This window comes from Typha latifolia, chromosome 1 (assembly GCF_019914945.1).
Source record: "Typha latifolia isolate L0001 chromosome 1, TyphaL0001v2, whole genome shotgun sequence".
In the NCBI taxonomy this organism is placed as follows: Eukaryota; Viridiplantae; Streptophyta; class Magnoliopsida; order Poales; family Typhaceae; genus Typha; species Typha latifolia.
The window spans coordinates 6126245-6146190 of record NC_133086.1 but is presented as its reverse complement, the minus strand read 5'-3'; the positions used below and the strand labels follow the sequence as shown (position 1 = coordinate 6146190).

The window sequence follows — 19946 nt, the reverse complement described above, 5'->3', positions numbered from 1 at the left end:
GAGAAATTAGAAGGAATATCACCTAAGAACTTGGGGATTATGTATGGTATTGAAAGAGAGAGAAATGTGAGGGAGAGAATTAACAAAGTGTGGATTCTATCCCACAACTCTCTCAGTCAATCCTCTCCTCTCTCTCCATTTCTCCCCATTCTTTGTCTCACTCTTTTAAGTATCGGTCAGCCTAATTATCACTTGTCAGCGAGACAAAATGGAGTGTTGTTTGGGGATCTTCGCTTGTCTCTCTCGTGATGAAGAGAGGGACAAAGGGGCAGCTAAATTTAATTGTCTCTCTCGTCAGGGTTAATCTTAGGTGTTCATTGGATTGTCCTACTGTTCTCTTTCTATATGGTATTTACAGGGCTGTGCATGCTTTGGTTAGTTGAGGTCACGACATTGTTGTTGGACGAGATGTTGTCCCAAAATTGTGGGACTTGTTTAAGTGACGTTGCCTTATATCATCTCTTGTATAATTGTTAGGCTTTATACTTTATTTCTTGAGTTGCTAGGGCTTAATAGCTTTTGATTTGTTATGCTCTCACAGTCGTAGACCTCTCTTATCCCCCGGTGTCAAATTTTGGAACTCTTTTGAAGCTATGAATAATAAATATCCTGTGCCAACCAACCTCACGTGTTCAAAAGAACGAACGATACTAGAAAGAGACAGATAAGGAAATATTGTTAATGGAGGGGATATGGTCATCATTTATTAATTAAGGTGGTCCAAGAAATCGTTGGTAAGTAGTAGGCCTACGTGGGCACCAGTCTACATCAATGGAATAATTAATACGCAATAACTCGTAAACTATTGGTAAGCTGTACAATTTGCAAATAAGGACACATTCGTACGGATGTCTCCTAGCAAAATAATAATAATAATACTTCCTGTGAGACTCGAATGAAAGGAGATCACGAGAAAGCAACCTGAGGAAATAGTCGCCGTCAACGACAATCTCGTTGGCCCGACATTACCCAATCCACTAGATTTTTGTCTCCATGAGTAGGTAATAGACCCGTTAACCCGCTAACCCAAACATGAGCATATATATATATATATATATATATAGAGAGAGAGAGAGAGAGAGAGAGAGAGAGAGAGAGAGAGAGAGAGAGAGTAACAAGGTAAACATGCTTTAATTAAGTCATCTCATAGATAACATTATAAATCCAACATACATCAAACAAGAACACTAGTAGATATCCAGTTATGGAAAAGAAAACCGATTACCTCTACAAGAATAAAAACTATTAGTACAAGATATAATTTGTCCTACTATCAGTCACACATTGGCTGTGACACATAAGAATGATCTGCAATCAGATGCGAAATCACGGGGCACTTCTTTAAGTTTAACCTTGGTATCAGTCCTGTGATTTAGTTTCTCTCAGGGATTCATCCTGAAAATGGATAGAGAACCAAATGCAGAGAGTGTTTTACATCAAAATAACCAACATGTTTGTGAAAAAGATTATAAGTGGATGATGTTGAGCGAGCTGCTAACCTTGATACAGACGTAAATGTAATGAATGTCAGGTTTTGGACCAAGAATTGCAGCGATGGAGGTACTATTGTCGTTTAATGGCAATGGTTTAGTCAACTCCCACGTCTTCTGTTCTGGACTTTTCTCTGCTCTATCTACAATTTCAATGCATATACAACTATTTGTAAATAAATTATCTGAGACTAGACGATATCGTTTTAGATGTATAAAAACAGGGAAACTTGGGATTTAGTGCAGAAAGCAGCAAGCCCTATGTACACAAAATGGTACAAACACAGATGGAAGTGCAAGCTTGCATCAAGAAATCGGTAGTTATTGGGACACCACTGAGTTTCCACTTCTCTCTGTGTTTGTCAGAAACCAATAGTTTAATTAGGACACCACTGGGTTTCCACTTCTCTCAACCAAAAAAAGTACAAGCTTGTATCAAGAAGTCAATAAAAGCAAGAATAGTTTTATAAAATCCATTTGCGAACAGCAGTTTAACAAAAATGACAGAAATGTACTAAGGTCAATATCCAATTATGCTACTTGCAATTTTTTTCTCCTCATATTACTTTACTGGAGCCCTGTGGTATGACATTGGACAGCATGCTCTTGCATGAGAACTCAAATACCACGAGGCATTGTTTAACAGTACAGGATAAAATCTAGCAATCAAATGTTCATATTAATCTTCTAAATGTCAATATGGTTTCTGCTAAAACCAACAGAAATAGAGATCAATGTCAACATTTAAATCGAACTTGACGGTCTTTGTTGACCTGTATAGAACATAGAAATAAAAAAAAATTATAATATGTTGGTACTCATCTGGAGCAAGCCAGTCCTTGTGAAAAATAGTCACAACAAGGTCATGCAGTTATGCCTTCCATAATCTATCTTCTGGGATAGACGTATAATCCCTGGTATCAGTTAAAAACTCTGGCTTATACCTATAAATGCTCTAAGACTAATACAAGAGAACAGAATTCATGAGAAATAGATGCATCTACGTCAAATTACTAATTGCTACAGTAATCTTAAAAGACTTGTTACTGACCTATAACATGCATATTTATTTTCCATGGGTTCAAGTCCTTGAGTAAATGCAATCTATAACTTGGATCTCCATACGTGATCTGCATCAACTCTAAATGTTAGACAGGTTGGAGATATTTCATTTCTCAAGCAACACAAAAGTCAAAAAAAGAACTTAAGAAACTTCGGATAACAAAAACAATACCAAAATATAAACTCCTTGACCCTTGAGAACCCTGGTAAATGGTCGAGAAAGTCAAATTAAAGACTGAAACATTATATATAATGTAAGAAGAGTGAAATGTATTAACATTATGTGACTGAGGACAATTTGTACCTCCCAACCTCCTCTAGCATCTTTGTTGCATTTTCTTGTGCATTATGTCCACACTACATGTCAACAAATTGGATGCATCAGATATTTGCAATGACGAAATCCATCTAGGTCATGATGCACTCACCATGAGAGAGTCGAGAGTGCCTGCAAATAGAAGGCAAACTGAACCAATGAACTGAGTCTAAGATTTTTATACACATATATTTCACAAAATAAGTAGTTGGTTCAGCAATCAAACTGGCGTATATATGAAATTGGAATGTGTACACAGGAAAAGCTAAACCACAACAAAAATCATTAAACCAGTACCTTTATCAATAACAGCATCAAAGGAACTAGATTCAAAATCACTCATATCTCGAACATCCATTTTCATATCTGCCAAATGGTTAGAGAAAAACATATGAAGTAAAAGAAATTTAAAAAACATTCCAAAGGACAATCTCTGCATTTCACTAGTGTACAAAACTGAGAGAGAGAGAGAGAGAGAGAGAGAGAGAGAGAGAGAGAGAGAGAGAGAGAGAGAGAGAGAGAGAGAGATGGGTTGACTGTTGAAGGATACAGTTTAACTTTGGTTCATCTTGGTACTTCTTTTTCATGGCTTCAACAACTACTGAAGATATATCTATGTTGCAAACAGCCTGATAACCATCATTGACCATGCCCTCCCCAAAAGCTGTTACATTTTGAGATATGTCAAAAATGTTAGCATGCATTCCAGCAAAAACAGGCAATTACATATGAGATCATGGTGGAAAGTGATGCTGCTAAATAGCGGTGATTTGAGAAATAATGCATGATAAATAACAGAGAAAATTAAAGGTAGACGATGCTATAATTTGTAAACTTAATTTGCAGACTTGTAGTTATTAGTTTGTATACCCGAACTTAGAAAATACATGCAGGTCAATTTTGAAAGAACTTATGGAATCTCTAATGACCAAACCATGTCAATGTCCAGACAAAACTTTTTGGAGACTCCCAAATTAATTGCATTACCATAAATTGCAATTGATAAAGTAGATATCTCTACCCTCTGTTGCCTTACAAAGTTACAAGTTCCATCCTAAACCTCTATCTTCTGTTACTCATGCTCTTACCAGTACTCTGAAACCAACTTATAGATGGTTAAATCAGGTTGTTAGCACGCCAATTCCAGTATGAAGTCTACATAATTCTATATTCAATGGGAGACAACTTGAATAAAGGCGATGATTATAATGTCTAAATCCATGAAGTTGCAGAGGGTAGTCAGGAGCACCCAAAAAAAAAACTTTTACACCCCTTTCGATAATAGTATTAGGGTAGAGGCTCCTGCCTAATATAATTGCATGCACAATCGTATTTGGCATTATTTTGGCTTGAAAATTGAGGTGAAATGACCAGTTTATTCCTGCATCCTGCTAAACAATGCCACTCTAATGCAACAAGTGAAGGGTAAAGTTGACAAAGGAAAAGAAAAGTAAAGAGTGTTACTACAGCAATTATCCTTCACTTTGTTTCTGAAAAAGCAAGCAGAATGTTGATGATATTAGTTACCTCATAGTTATTAAAATTATCCCCCTGTACCTACCAACTAAACAACATTTGAGCTAATTCTCCTACATCTTAGAATGATTGGATAACCAGGAACAAAAACGAGGTATCCAAGTTTCTCAGATAACCTGAAACTATCTAAGGCGTCGGAGACATGTACAAATAGCACATTCCTCTAGGGAAAGGTCTTTTCCAAGCAAAAGATCGAAAATTCTCCAGCTACCAACAAACTCGATACAATCCCGACAACCCAAGGACCATTATGAAGCAAGCATCCTGACATCCTCCCCGTAGTTAATTGAAAAGATTTACAAACCCAAGAACCAATGACAGCCAAATTCAAGATCCGATGCCACCTAAAAGAAAACTATTACAGCTCCAATTTTAGACCTAATAGCCACCAAATAAGGAGGGAATTTTAAAAACAGCCAGCACAAACAGATCCACATCATTCTTATAACATCTAAGATAACACGACAACAATTCAATAAAATCAATAACTCATACATCTATTCAAACCCCTCCATAGATTAAAAAAAATTCAATCTTAAACCAAACCCCGGTCAACCCATACCGAATCCAGCTAATGATGCCACAAACAGATCTGCCACTCCTACGAAAAGTCGATCCGTCTATTCAAATCCTCCTCTAACAACAACTGAGATGAATCCAAACGCGAGAAGTAGAGAGAGAAGAAGAGAAAGAGGATACCTGAATTGCCGCATCCAACGAGGAGGATGCGGTGGGAGCGCGAAAGGTAGAGATCGAGGAGAGGGGAGAGGGCGGCGTACTTCTGGTACCAATCGAAGGGACCGGAGTCCCTCCGGTAACGCTCGTCCCAGTAGGATGCCTCGCCGTAGGCGTGCGTTCCCGAGGACGATCCCAACGTCATCTCTCTCTCCCTCTCGTTGGGTGAAAAATAGCGGGTGCGGTGTAATTCTCAGTTGGAACAACAAAAATGTAGGTAATGATCACCGCATAGATCCTGCTAACTGTAGAAGTGGTCGATCATCTGATGGATCGGGCTGGATTCAGGTTGAATTTGTTCAAGCCCACCAATCATTTGGACTGAGCTAAATATTTTCATCCCCACTATATCACAAATTATTGGATTCGGGCCGAACCTAACGGAAAAATTAGGAAATTTTATAAATTCATCTTATATTTTATCTATTTTGTAATTTATATTTCATCTTTGAGAATTTTATATTTTTTTTTCTGTAATTTATGTTTGACACCCTGTGTTAGAAAAATATTCCGTATATATTAATATATTATAAATTATATAAATTATATTTGTCTCTTTTATCCTCTCAATCTCTATCTTTCTCAGAAGAATGATAGAAAAGGAGGGAAGTTGGTGGCTCCGACCACACACGAGGAAGTGGTTAGCAGGAAGATAAAGGAAAATGATACATGGTAGAGAGGCGAGAATATTTTAATAATTTAGTTAATATTAGTTAGTTAAATAAAAATTATAGAAAAAAATAAGGAGTCGAGTTACAATTCCTCAAAGGCGGGGAGGGGGGTATGAATTATAAAAATAAATAAAATATAAGATGAATTTGTAAAAATTTTGAAAAGAAAAAATATTGTATATCATAACGAGCAGAGTTTGAACAAAGTTAGAAACTTTCTATCTTTCACTCTCTCTCTCTCTCTCCAGGTTACATTCAATGGGGAGTTGAAGACTGTCCACCTACTCTGTTACTATCCAACAGAGATGTGAATGCCTTCACCAAACGATTACTATTAGTGCAAAAAATCTTATGTCAGAGGTAGGTTGCAATAAAATCTCACACTTCTACCGTGAATCCTCAACATCCCATGTTAGTTGGCAGTAAGGGGGGCAGCCCCATAAAGGAATGCAGGTTTAGATTAAGCCCAATTGGATCATGCATACTAATCTTCTGAAGTACACTACATGTAACCCTCTTCAAAGACATCATAATACAATACTAGAACCCAATTTTTATGAGTCGTTTTATTACTTACTGCCTACTTTATTTAAAGTCCCAACTACTTCTGCTGGCTCAAGTTAATGGCCAGTGCAGCAGATCCTAAATCTGTTGAAAAGTTTGGCAGCCAATTAGGAGCTCCCAAGTACCCTCAGCTGCAGCAAATTCCTGCATCCTTAGCATGCTATAAAATGGGGAGGGTGGTGCATGGTAGCAGCTCACAGTATCCATGCAAGTTACACCACAACAAAGTAGAGAGATGGAGAAGTGCACTAAGATGGCTCTAATCCTTGCTCTGTTTCTCTCTGCCTCCCTTGTGGGCATTGAAGGGAGGGAGATCAAGAGCACAGAGCCACAGGTTTACCAGCCTCAGACCTATCCTGGATTTCCTGGCTACTCTGGGACTCCAAGCTTGCCAATGCCATCCACTGGGTTTGGGCTTGGGAGTAGTCCTCTGTTTGGCTCCATTCCGGGGTTTGGTAGCATGCCTGGGTTGCCTGGGATGCCTGGATTTGGTCACAGAGGCCAGCAGTCTGGGCACCCATGAGAGATTGCAACCACTGGTTGGTTGCTGGTATGTTAGAAGGGATTAGTATAAATTTGGAGTATTTTTAACTGTGTGGGTTTGCTGTTTGGGAGAACTAGTGTGGTGTGAAACTAGAAAAGTATGTTAAGTTTGATTTCACTGTATGCTTATCAACTGCAAGTTTAGGTTGTCAGTGGAGTGTGTGTGTGTGGATATGGTAAATGTTAGCTGCTTCAAGCTTAAATAAAAGCTCTAGATTATGTTTCTTATCAAATCTCCTCTCTCTCTCTCTCTCCACAGCATCTTTATTAATGGAGGTAAGGCTGAGAATATTTTTGCCTTCCCAACTGTGTTGGCTCGTGAACTAGTAGTATCTTCAGTTTCAAGTCCTTTCTGTACGTCTTTTTGAAACAAGTAAGAAGCAACGGACGTTTAAATTTAAGATGGAAAGCAAAAGAGGAGAATAGGGAATGAGAAAGTTGAATTTAGGGAATTTGCATCATTTTATTAAACTTTACTTTTCTAGTTATCAAACAAATCTTTAATCGTGGCACCTAATCGGAACCGTTGGTTATAGGAACCGTTAGTTCTATAACCTAATCGAACCCTTTGTTCAGAAGAATGAGAGAGAAGGGCTTTTTATGGCAGTTTATATAGAAATTCTATGCCTTTAAGATTAGGGTACATTTGTCATCCACTCTAATTAGGACGTAGATTGACACACCACTTCTTTCAACCAAACCTAAGAAGCTCTACAAAATCAATGACCAGTGTATATTCTGGACATATTACTTAACCAAGCCATACATAATATAAAAAAAACGAGGGCAATTTGCATTTAATGCCATGCTTTTGACATATTTGAGATTTACCCTCTCCATTTTTAATATTTACAAATCGAATTTTCCATTTAATGAGCTGTGTAAAAAAAAAACACCTTAGAACCCAAATGTCATAAAAAAAAAAATATTTCGTCAACTATAATTTTTTTTTTCTAAAATGTTCTTACCTTAGTGAAGAGACTTCAAAGCAAGAGAGAAAAAAAAGAGAGTAAACTAGACCAAAAAATGAGCAAATTAGCTTATAGATAAGATTAGGTATAGATTCGGTCAAGTCAAGTATAGTTAGGTGAGAGTATTTTCATAATCTTTTTAATATAGTTTATTTAACCTAAGGATTTAATTAAATTTAGTTATTAATAATGAGATATTTTCTACACAATTGATAAAAGTCAAGCCTCAATTTATATATATTAAAAATAGAGATTGTAAACCACAAATAGATTAAAAGACAGGGTGTAAAATACAAATTTTCCTAAATAATAAACACCAATAAAGAATCCAAGTACTACCAATGTTCTAATAACTCAACCAAGAACTCCCAATGTCCTAATAACTCAAAACCACTACATTCTGGCAAACCATGTTCTATCCACAACAGTAACACATGTGGGGCAAATTATACTGTCACACTAATATAAAGGTCAAAACATACGACCAGATCATATAATCTATCATAGACAATATAGGCCAAACATTCTTCTAAATGACAAGGTGAAATCTTGAGTTACGGCAAGGAAGGGGGGGAAATTAAAATAACAGGGAAGTTTAGGAATCCACCTATAGGACCATTCTTCTGTTAGGTTCTCACATCAGTGGATCGCTGAATCAGCAAGCATACAATGAAGTGTGTGCTGCGACTCAATTAATAACTAGCAGTATTGAAAACACATAGCAGAAGGTAATATCTATTTGTATTCATCACCGATAAGAGCTATATATTTTTGCAGAGGCAAAAGTGCCTGTAAACAACTCAATCGCACATCATAACAGAACTAAAAAATGATTCAACCATACATCAAAATTTTCAACTGTTACTGAAAGTTTACCTTCAGCCAATAGACTCAACCAGGTTGCACCACAAAATGACACACCAGACTTTCAGGCAACACTAGTTTGAATGGTTTATTAGCTGCCAGATAATGATATAAGCGCACAACACAGACGTAAAATCGCTGCACAGAAACGACTACCACCTGCGACCATTTTCTTGGACAAATCAGGCGAATTACCGAGCAAGCTTGCATTTTAAATAACTTGCCTTTAAAAGACTATTTAAGATGATATCAGTTCGAGGGATTTCTCTGAGAATTGGAAAAAAGTCTTTGACCGCCGCCGTTTCGCCAAACACCTCTTATAGGCAGTCCCTCAGAGGGGTTATTAGCAGATTCTTGCTCCAATCGTTCAGGCCTAGCATTTGGACGACCAAGGTCAAGAAGTGCTGCTGCCGAACCATCACCCAACCGGACTCTCAGAAACTTTGCTGTCTTCTTCCGTTGTTTGCTGCTGCCTTCAAAACCCAAGTTCTGGTTGGCACCAGTACCATCTAAAAGGGATTCTCTTTCTCTATTGCCACTTGGGCCAGCCGTATTTATACTAAGAGAACTCGGATTAGAATACGATTCCCCAGCTGATATTTGCAACTTCCCCTTGGCAGCTCGGTACCCATCCTTTGATAAAACTTCAACATTTCCTTCCTGAGGCTTGTAACCCGACTGTAACTTTCTTACAGTCTCTAAAACGTTATCGGTCAATGCATCTTTTGGAGTACTAGTTTCAGCATTATTGACAACTCTACCCTTTCCTTTCTTTTTAGGATTACCCTCTCTAGATCTACCAGGACTACTTCCAGCATTTTGTTGCAGATCCTTGAAACGTAAATTGGCATGATAGGCATCAGTAAGTTCTTTCTGTCTATTAACATCAGGTAAGAGTCGTGCAAGTTCAAGAATTAGATGTGACAGACCAAACTGCTCAACATAGGAAAGATACTCCCAAGTATTAATTTGTCCTTGACGATATTCAGCAGAAATGCTTTTAAAGGTGGTATACCTATCCTCGTCCATTCCTAAGGCAGCACGGATCCTTTCAACCAAGGACTTGTTTGCTGTCCGAACATCCTCTACATTTGGTGCTGATTGGCTGCTTGTAGGCAGCACTTGGCTTCTGCTGGCAATAGAAGCTGTACTTGCTGCAGCTTGGTTCGAAGATCCTTTCTCAATGAGGTTAGGAGCTGATGCAGAATGTCTCATCCTGTTTGAGCTACTTGCACTCCATGCAGTATTGGCAGAAGGAGGTGATACAAACCCATTTTCTCTGGTTGGTTGTATCACCCGACGTTGAGAATTAGAAGAAGATGGAAGTCCTTGATTTGGCGTAGGCCAGATTTGCGAAGATGTTCCAGAACTAGAAGGGACAAGTTTATGATTCTCTGATGGCCTCAACTGAGCTGAATTTATTGTAATAGAGCCTTTGCTACGTTGCTGGAGGCGGGCTGCAAGAGTATTCTTAGCTAAACCTTCTAACCCCTGCTGTGCTTTTGGTTTACTCTTCTTATTTGCACCGGGCAGAGGAGGAAATGAGTCCTCTCCGAGTCTGGAAGCACTCCTTGAGTACTGAGTAAGAGCCTGAGCATACCTAGCTGAAGGCTCAGGGATCTCCCTATCTAAAAGGGGTGGGAAGGAAGATTCTTCTAAAATTGTGGCAGACCTAGAGCTTTGGTTCTGGGTTGCTAGAGATCTAGAAGGTGCTTCAGAACCAGAATTGATATTCAATGATTCCAATGAGCCTGTAACTATGTCACGTTGATTTACCTCTCCATTCTCACTTGCACGAGCAGTAGAAGAAGAATCCCGAACTCTACCATTGGCCATTGCTGTCTCAAGGCTTGCTTCAATGGCCATTGCTAGTTGGTTGCTAGATGTATCAGGACGAAAACCACGACCTCTTCCTCGTCTGTGCTCTTGCTCAGTCCTTCGATATCTAAAGCTAGTGGGTATCTGAATAATGAATAAGAAATTAGACTGTGACTGAAAATGCTTATGCATATGTAGCCACAATTCACAAATAAGTGCACCTAAAAGTGTGAGAAACATTCATTCAGATTAGCAATTATCGTGCAATAATTCAAATAAAAAGAGATAAGAACAAGAGTTGTTCCACACCTGAAGCGCAGCATTCCTTTTAGAACGAGACATGTTCCCCCCATGCTCGATAGCATTATGTCTCTGGAGATACACAAAGGGACTATTAAGAGAAAAAAAATAAGACTAATGCCATTTAGCACATTAGCATGTCAAAAAGATCAACTAAAAGATCAACTAATTTCATTTGTACAATTACCTTCATTTCTGCTTCACTCTGGAAAACAATAAATTTCTTCACCAAGCATGCTTCATCTTCACAAAGGAAATGTTCTTGGCGGAAATGCATCTATGAGTAATAGCATTTTAACAATATGAAACCATTCTTACAGTATAAAAGAGTGCCAAATTTTGTTAAAAAATATAACATCTAGCTAGCTAAATACCAAAGATGCTGGTCATTAATCAAAATCTAACCAACGTAAATCATTTGACGATAACATACCTCTAGATCATCATAGTTCCTGTAATAATCATATTGCCCAGGATGCTGTCTGTAAATCAATGAAGAATCAGAAATCATGTAAGTTTTGATGTACCATACATTTAAAAGCATTGAAGTCTACATACCTTTGGCATAAATGGCATGTAAAATGTTCAGTTGACATGTGCATGTAGAGTTCATTATCCCCATAAAATGGGTTTTTGCAGAACTCACACATTGGATGCCCCGCAAATCCACCACGTTCACTCTCAGTGCCATCCACCTCTGAATCACCAGTGCTTATGTGTTGAGTCAGTTGTGATCTATTATAAAGCTTTTGCTCACAAATAAATACCTGCTCAACAATTCAAGATGTTCAGCAAAGAGAAGATCTTCAGAAGGGAAATGTTTAGGTAAAGAGCAGGTAGCTATTTTACTGAGGAAACTAATAAAATTATTCTATGAGAACACTCAGACACTTCCTAATAATAAAAGGGTATCTTTTGCACCAGCTTCTGCAATCACGTGAGTGCTGGTGAATTTTGTTTTCAGATCATAGCAAGAGGTAATACATTTTCTTTTTTCCTTACAGACTGCATGTTAGCACATCTCATACATAAAATGCTATTAAAAAAATGACGTCATTATCCAAGAGAACCAACATTTTTCATCCAGTTCTTCCTTGACCCATCAATAAGAGATTCTGCCTTTGGAGGGAATTACAACCAATATAGCAATAATGATGACTCACTACAACAATGATGAATAATTCCAACTGAGCAAAGTTCTCAATTCTTTTGTCTCTAGTTCTGAAGAGTGAAAATCAACATGGTTACATGGAGCAATGCATGAAAGAAACTAAGAATGGTAAAATCCCATTCAAAATTTTCCATACGCTAGAAAATTAATAGTTTTTCATGGTATCACCTCTAACTATGAGATACAAAATGCTTAATCTAATGTTGAGTAGCCATTTACAAATTGTGTGTCTTCGTAATGAAATTATCCTTGTACAGTCATCCTTTTAGGCAGACCAAAAATATTTGATACTTACAGTTCATGTTAAATATGCAACTTACCAAATCATTAACTAGAAGAAAATTCCAGATTAAACAGTCAAATGCTTCTTCTTTGCCCGGTAATTATTAATCAATTTGCTTCTTTGACAACACCAATAATAAATAACTTAAATCATAACTACACTACAAAAAAAAACATCGACCGGATTAAGTGTAGTATAATTAAATTTCAGATTTTGCTTCCATACAGAAATACCTCTGAGGTCTGAATGGAATAATAAGTCATAAGTACTAAACCACCTTCAGCTCAACCTTCAAGAAGCCTAATTCTATTGCTGCAAGATATGTGGAAAAATCAGGAACTTTCTGCAACTTGAATACTAACATCAAATTGGCACCAGTTGTATAGGAGTTAAAACCCATACAGACTATTTCCTCAGGCAACTGAGTTTTCCATACCGTGACTATGGTAGTCATTCTAGTCTCAACATAAAAAAATGTTGTTTGCTGATAATCATACCAACTATAACAAAAGCTTTGTTTATGGTCATGCTAAAACGAAGAAAAACCCTAAGAGTTCCCATACACCAAGAATGAATGTAGCCAAAGGAGACAAATGATATGCTCTAGGGATGCCATCAATCTATTGCACAATAGCACATGTTGATTCCCTTATAAGCTCACCGATATATTGATAATTAACAATTACGGAGGCTTCTCCCAACAATATGAGATCAGCTAGGAAACAACTCAAAATGCAAAAACATCAAGGAGAAGTAGTCAAACATTATTCTTCCTAAATCTACTTATCAACAGCAAAACACTGATGCCAAATAATTAGCCAAAGAAGAACAATACAAAAAAAAACTTGACACGAAGAAGAAAAGACTAGCTTAGTGGGTAAAAGTACATATTATGAGGGTTGCAGTTCCAGCTTATGAAATGAGCAACTCTTGAAAAGAGAAAATGTTGTATAATGAAAAAAGAACCAAGACAAAATCGAAAGATGATAACTTCAGATGTACGAAGTCTGTTAATCAGAACTATACAGTCCAGTTGTGATGTGAGTTTTACAAGCTCGATGGTAGAGGTTATGTAATTGGTGAGTTATTCAAATCAAAGTTCCAAGCGATGCGGCCACAACATAAGATGCCCGCATTCATAATTTATGTGATGATTGATGGAACTACAAGTCTACAAATGCAAGAAGGGCTAAAAGCCTAAAACCCAATATCTTAGCAAGACAATCAAATTCTTAAATGCATGGAGAATATAAAACTCAATAAAGGTGATGTAGACATATTCCCTATCACATAGCAATAAACTGTGGGTGGTGGCGTGAAGAGGTAGTTGAATATCATCGATTCATCCAATATTTGACAAAAATAAAATCTCTAAACAAATTATGAGTTTATGACAGCACTGAGAAACATAGATTCCAGTCAGAATGACTATTACTGACCAAGCTCCATTTATGTTTTGTACTAACAGGTCATTGGCCTGCAGATGATTAGCAGAGACTTTCTTAAGTTTTTACCAAATCATCAACAATTCTTATTGAAAATCTGCGACAAGCTGCCATTTTCTACCTACTGAAAAGAATATGAATATACTAGTTTTAGTTGGTTTTGATATTTTGAGCACTGTATTTCATACCAATAACAGAGAGTTTTGATGCACATCTAAACTGAACTTGTGCGGTAAGAACTAAGATCCAAGAACCTCACCTTCCTCCCTTCCAAGCAAAGGCTGCACATGAACAACCTATGCTGATGGAAAAGATGACCCTTCAGCTGCTCAATACTCCTGAATCTGCTCCTCCTCTTGGGGGCTCCGCTTCCTTGCTCCTCGGTGCTATTGTCACAGACGCTACAAGAAAGCCGGCACATTGCCCTTATCATCTTGTAATGGTCTACATCATCAATGTATGCCTGTGTATCCTCATGATACCAGTACGACCCCACCTGCCCTTCGTTGGCACCAGCAGGGAAAACTGAAAAATCAGATATCACCCTCGTGTAATCCCCCAAGGCCTGTTAATTTTAACACATATATCAGACCTCAGCATCATAAGATATGTCAGTCAAAAAAAGGTATTAAGTTATTAACTATCCAAACGGGAATAGATTCACTCACTCCAAATTACCAAGTTCCCAAAACGTTACTATTCACATCACAGACTTTAGCATTAAGAATACGTATAGTTTACAGTTTTAATATACATGTAAGATACTATACACACTGATTCCATTAAAGATGTGCAACTGCAACACAAGAACACTAATTTCGCCTCCTGAAGCTTCCCAACGTATCAACATATACCTGAATTCAGCAACATAGCATACATAACTCGGCAAAACATAGTAACCGTTAATCTGAAGCCATATCGTCCACTCCAAATCATAAAATTCTTCGAATGTTATATGAAAACACAAACTAAATTTGTATTAAAAAGTTTAATTTCTTATAGTTGTTGATCTGCATGTAGGATATACATAAACATTGGTTCAATTCCAGAAGCACAATTACAAGCGAAAACCTCAATTCACCTTTTTCGTGCTTGTGAGGATGCCAACATATAGCATGCATAAGTCAGAAGAACATGGAATATTATAGAACCAAATTCCCCAAGGTCACTACTCAAATCGCAAATTTAACTTGCATTAGAGGCGAATAGCTTATAGCTCCAATCCACAACTAGAATACAAGAAAAAGCAATCCAATTAAAGAATCGGAATGGCACAAGAAAATTCCTAATTCCTCTCCTTGCGCTACCGCTCACATCAAGATTCACCAGAACCCAAGCTCGAATCCACGACGGAAGAACTAAAGCAGTCGTGAGGACCAAATCTTGAATCCAACACCCGAATCAAACGAATCAATCAAATAGGAAGGAAGGAAAGGGGAGAAGTAAGGAATCAAAGACCTTGGTGACGAACACGGTGGGGCACTCGGTCTTGCATATGCAGCAGCGACGGTCGTCGAGGACGAACCGGAGGCGGGCGACGCAGGTCGAGCACACCTCACGGTGGCCGCAAGAGCCGTAGGCGACCCACTCCAGGGTCTCCGCGCACACCGCACAGCTGTCGTCCATCTCGGATCGGAAAGCGGAGACGAGATCGCCGCCGGAGATAAGGAGAGGAGACGTGGGGTAGTTGAGCTCGTGGGAAAAGTTTGGGGGCGGTGAGAAGAGAGAAAGATGGATCGAGGGATGGATGCGTTTTATAATTCCCATTATATTGGGGAGGAAACGGGTCGGATATCGGAGTCCGACTCCGACTCCGACTCCGATAACTAATGGATGCTAATCCGAATACATTGAGGATCTGCATCATTGTCCGATCCAATATGCGATTAGGAGTAAGTAAGGTATGTATTTCTATTAAAGATAGAAACGGTGTTAATATTTACACATTTAAGACGTCTTATAATCATATTAGACATAGTTTATAATATATAGTTGGCTGACAATTTTCTATATTAAAAAAAAGAAGAAGATAATTCATGAAATAATTTGCTCAATCCTAAGTGTATCTTGAATTATGATCAGAGAGGAACCCAATAAGTTTATTATTTCAATTTCTATCTTTGATTTTTGTTTTTAATTTTTATGAAAACAAATTAACAATTTAAAAGGTCCGTTCAATGATCTCACATTGCATATAATTTACAGCACCAATTACCTTAGAGAGAGGATAAATTAATCGCATAATAATATTATCTTCATAATAGAATAACCTATGAAGAATATTTTCAAAGAATGGAGTAGCGCCCAAGGCATGGTCCAACTTCCACAAGATTTGATTAACAGCAAAGCCATGGGTCAAATTTGCATGAGAAAACTTTAAGATTCTCTTTCATTGCTACCATCTATTTCAAGTACAGTAGAGTGCTTAAAATTGATTATATGATACTTATATCTTTATTTCTAAGAGAGAAAAAAAAATATTTTTAATTGTTTTTCATAATTAAAGCAGTTAATATGTTCGTGAAAATGGACGGCAGTTAAAAGAGTATATATATAATTATATATTTTTAGTTATGTCTAAATTCAATTAACATCCTGATAATTTTTATTTATGTCATTTTATTTTCTTATGGAGTTAATCAAATCGGAATTGTTATTTTTTGCATTATATTTAATTAGATCATAAGTTAAAATTGAAGATTTTATAAAGACAAAGATGGGGAGAATTATATGATAATACTTGATGATAAAAATATATATTTATTTAATATATTTATCATATTTTTTTTATTTAAAAATTTAATTAATATTATTTTAGAAGTGTTAGAAAGCTTATTCAGTCATTTACGATTTTATTTTTCACAAAGATCTTCCCTCTAGTTTAATCAAATATCTTAGAAAATAATAATAATTACATATTAGCCTAAACCACGGTAAAATAAAATGATTAGGAGATGATAATTTACAACCAAATTCGTCACTCTATACAGTTAACCACATACAGCCAAATTTACAACCAGATTATATATATACACACAAAGTATGACTGAATTAGTTTGTGGAGTGGGAGATTATTCTTTCCAAAAGAATGCGGTAGAAGAAGAAGGAGAGGAGGAAGGCCAAGTCTTTGTACTGGTGCCATATAATTTCAGCAGTACACAGTTTGCAGAACTACGGAAGATTGTGTTTGCCGATGGAGATGATGGTGGGCCCCTTCACAAGGGAATCTCAGTAACAAACTTCCTCTTTCTTTTTCTCTCTCTCTCTCTCTCTCTCTCTCTCAAGAAAACCAACAACTTCCTTCTTCTACTCAAATACCACCTTTGCTTCTTTCTCTCCTCTCCTCTCCTCTCCTCTTCTCTTCTCTTCCTCACCCCTTTCTCCTCGCCATGAACCCACTCGGCTCTCCCTTTCCACTAATCCATAGCAACTACTAATAACTAGAAAACTTATTAAGAGAAGTACTCCTTAAAATAATTAAGATGTATCACAACCACCAATCTGATTTCTTTCCCTCCCACGAGAGCATCATCCCAATCCAAGGAGATCATCTCGGCGGCCCTTCTCAAACTACCGCCGCCGCTTCCGCCATCGCCCTCGAGCTCGACTTCCACCGCCAATTCGATCTCGACGCCAACCACTGCTTCGTCGATCCCTCCGCCCTCTCCGTTGCCAACTTGCACTACCCGCACGTCGACGTGTTCTTCGGCGATGGGCCGCCGCCGCCGCCCGACAGCGAGTCGAATATGGAGTCGACCGTCTTCTACGACGCCTCGTCGTCGGTGCAGTTCGACTTGCCTGGCCAGACGTGCCTGCTGAGAGATGTCTATAATTCGATGCCAAACGTCGACCTTGGTGAGATCCCACAGGTTACATTTAAGAGGCAGAAGAAGGCTAGTGTCTTTAGAGAAGTGGGAGACGGTAAGGAGAAGCAAAGGAGAGAGAGGCTTACCGAGAAATTCGAAGAGCTCAAGTCTCTCATCCCTAATAGAACAAAGGTACTCTTTTTATAAATATACATATATACAATTAATAATAAATTAGATCGATTGATGAAGCTAACTCGATCGATCTACACATGGAATGAAGGATGATAGGGCGACGATCATATCCGACACGATCGACTACATCAAAGAGCTCGGTAGGAGGGTTGGCGAGCTCAAGTTGCTCGTCGAGAGGAAGCGGCGAGGAAAGGAGAGGAGCGACGACGTGGTCGGAGACATGGAGAGCTCCTCAATGAAGCCCTCGGTAGACGACAGCGGCGGCGAGCAAGCGCTTAAAGGATCGTTGAGGAGCTCGTGGCTTCAAAGGAAATCTAAAGAGACGTATGTGGATGTGCGCATTGTGGAGGACGAGGTGACCATCAAGCTTACACAAAGGAAGAAGATGAGTTGCTTGCCAATCCTATCAAAAGTTCTTGATGAGCTGCAGCTTGAACTGCTACACTTGTCTGGAGGAATCATTGGAGACTGCAACATATATATGTTCAACACTAAGGTTTATAAATTTTATCTTTCTTTCCTAGTTTCCTTTCCTTTTTCTTTTGGTATATATGCTAGACTTCTTGGGCTAATGGAGTTATGTTGGATTTGTTAAATTGCCATGCAGATTCATGAAGGGTCTTCAGTGTATGCAAGTGCAGTTGCAAAGAAGTTGATTGAAGCTATGAATGTGCATTGCCCATCTCATCTTCTTTGCTCTTAGAATACTGGAAGTTTAATTTCTAGGGTTTGGGTTCACTTTAAAACTTTTATTTGTCCCAAGGTTAGGTAAAAGAGAGTAGGATTAAGTTGGTACAAGTACTACTATGGTAGAAATGTGGCAGGTAGGAGTTTGAATCACTTTTTCTGAAATTTGCCTGTGATATATATATATATCTTGGAAGGTATGGTACAATTTTTTTTTATGATCTTTAATATGTTGCTCATTTTATATTTCATATGGTTAGTTGATATAGTACTAAGTTATATAATATCTACAAAACAAAATTTAACTTATCTTAAAACAAAGTTAGGTCTTTCCACATTTGGATTTGAAAAATATAACAGCATAAAAAATTTAACTTATCTTAAACAAAGTTAGGTTTTTTTCTCCATCGATTATGTGGTTAACAACCAAACTTTTCACATAAAAAATTGCAATAGATTATAAAGAAAAAATTCTCTAGATCTCCATTGATACACTAGCTTCTTATTCTTCCTTTTATTCTTCTTTTCTTGTGTATCTTATAGATGTGTTCTTTTTTACCTTCAGAGATCGACGTATGACCACATAAGACATATGTTGTGTTAATATTGTTGCTCTAAATTTATGTACAATATTGATCATCAATCATATATTCTTATAAGATCTCCCATCAATATATATCCAGAACATAATACCAATTACAACCAAGAGAAAACATTCTCACCAAGCTGCTATAGTCTGTTTTGTTTCTAAGTTGGAATAAAGGAAAAGGGGAAAAAAATTTGTTGTGTAATATAATATTCCATTATCCTAAGTTTGGGCAACAAGGCCATTGCCTAATGCCTATAAAAGATTCACATATGCCAAGAAAATTATATCAGATAAACTACACTGAGGCATATATAAGCTGCAGAGGGGATTAAACTTGGTAACTTTTAGAAATTCTATTTTGCTCTTAACTAAATGAGGACTTGGATAATCGATAGGAAGTAAAACTATACCACGCATATACTACCTACAAAACCGATTTATATTTAAGAGGAAAATTTATCGAAAATAACCTACCTTTTGTCTTTATTAACATTCACCCTCTAGTATCACTCTAGTATACCTTCATTACTTAAATGAACTATACATATGGAATGATTTTAATATCCTTAAATAGGTCTTTAAGGTTATGATAAAAATTAAAACATATTTTAAGATAAAGCAAGAAGCATTTTAGATATTTTTTTTATTTTTTATTTTTAAAAGTAATGAAATATATTTTTGATTTCGATGGGTACCTAAAAATAAGACGTAAGGGTTAAATAATAAATAAATAAATAAATAAATAAATATATATATATATATATATGATGGAGTATGAATAATAACAAAGACAAAGGGTAGATTATTTTCGATAAATTTCTCTTTATTTATATGATTCGAATATAACCTAAATAAAAACCTATTCAAGGATTAATTATCGAAATACGATGATGACGTGCA

The 19946-nt window shown here is 37.2% G+C and overlaps 3 protein-coding genes across 7 annotated transcripts; 1 reads left to right on the top strand and 2 right to left on the bottom strand.

Moving 5' to 3' along the window:
* Positions 1 to 1112: 1112 nt before the first annotated feature.
* LOC140780301 (uncharacterized) lies at positions 1113 to 5361 on the bottom strand. 5 transcript variants are annotated; one of them, XR_012107483.1, is made up of 9 exons: positions 5104 to 5361; positions 3419 to 3532; positions 3166 to 3234; positions 2981 to 3018; positions 2857 to 2909; positions 2725 to 2755; positions 2542 to 2620; positions 1500 to 2404; positions 1113 to 1395 (listed from the first exon to the last, which is right to left on the bottom strand). XR_012107483.1 is itself a non-coding variant. In XM_073125743.1 (9 exons), exons 1-9 carry the CDS (start codon positions 5282 to 5284, stop codon positions 1360 to 1362), a joined length of 735 nt encoding a protein of 244 aa, XP_072981844.1. In that variant the 5' UTR covers positions 5285 to 5353; the 3' UTR covers positions 1113 to 1359. The 5 variants fall into 5 exon arrangements, 3 of the variants coding, with proteins under 3 accessions (XP_072981844.1, XP_072981845.1, XP_072981846.1); XR_012107484.1 differs by having other exon boundaries at positions 2981 to 3000; positions 5104 to 5359; XM_073125743.1 differs by having other exon boundaries at positions 1500 to 1633; positions 5104 to 5353.
* A 3251-nt stretch (positions 5362 to 8612) lies between these two features.
* On the bottom strand, positions 8613 to 15501 carry LOC140802100 (uncharacterized). The gene is made up of 7 exons (XM_073157535.1): positions 15228 to 15501; positions 14029 to 14334; positions 11429 to 11637; positions 11304 to 11352; positions 11058 to 11147; positions 10880 to 10942; positions 8613 to 10714 (listed from the first exon to the last, which is right to left on the bottom strand). Exons 1-7 carry the CDS (start codon positions 15393 to 15395, stop codon positions 9002 to 9004), a joined length of 2598 nt encoding a protein of 865 aa, XP_073013636.1. The 5' UTR covers positions 15396 to 15501; the 3' UTR covers positions 8613 to 9001.
* A 1750-nt stretch (positions 15502 to 17251) lies between these two features.
* Positions 17252 to 18473, top strand: LOC140802301 (transcription factor EAT1-like). The gene is made up of 3 exons (XM_073157782.1): positions 17252 to 17767; positions 17859 to 18266; positions 18378 to 18473. Exons 1-3 carry the CDS (start codon positions 17252 to 17254, stop codon positions 18471 to 18473), a joined length of 1020 nt encoding a protein of 339 aa, XP_073013883.1.
* Positions 18474 to 19946: the final 1473 nt, after the last annotated feature.

Bases quoted from the DNA above. Each gene is read 5' to 3' on its own strand.
- LOC140780301 (XM_073125743.1), bottom strand. From the start codon at position 5,284: ATGACGTTGGGATCGTCCTCGGGAACGCACGCCTACGGCGAGGCATCC. The intron at 2,756-2,856 runs GTACAAATTGTC...ACCATTTACCAG, and splicing joins ATGCTAGAGGAGGTTGGGAG to GGTTCTCAAGGGTCAAGGAG. The intron at 1,634-2,541 runs GTCAGTAACAAG...TTGAAATTGTAG, and splicing joins AATAAATATGCATGTTATAG to ATAGAGCAGAGAAAAGTCCA.
- LOC140802100 (XM_073157535.1), bottom strand. From the start codon at position 15,395: ATGGACGACAGCTGTGCGGTGTGCGCGGAGACCCTGGAGTGGGTCGCC. The intron at 11,638-14,028 runs GTGAGGTTCTTG...ATTGTTGAGCAG, and splicing joins TTTGCTTGGAAGGGAGGAAG to GTATTTATTTGTGAGCAAAA. The intron at 10,715-10,879 runs GTGTGGAACAAC...TTCATTATTCAG, and splicing joins AAAGGAATGCTGCGCTTCAG to ATACCCACTAGCTTTAGATA.
- LOC140802301 (XM_073157782.1), top strand. From the start codon at position 17,252: ATGTATCACAACCACCAATCTGATTTCTTTCCCTCCCACGAGAGCATC. The intron at 17,768-17,858 runs GTACTCTTTTTA...CATGGAATGAAG, and splicing joins TCATCCCTAATAGAACAAAG to GATGATAGGGCGACGATCAT. The intron at 18,267-18,377 runs GTTTATAAATTT...ATTGCCATGCAG, and splicing joins TATATATGTTCAACACTAAG to ATTCATGAAGGGTCTTCAGT.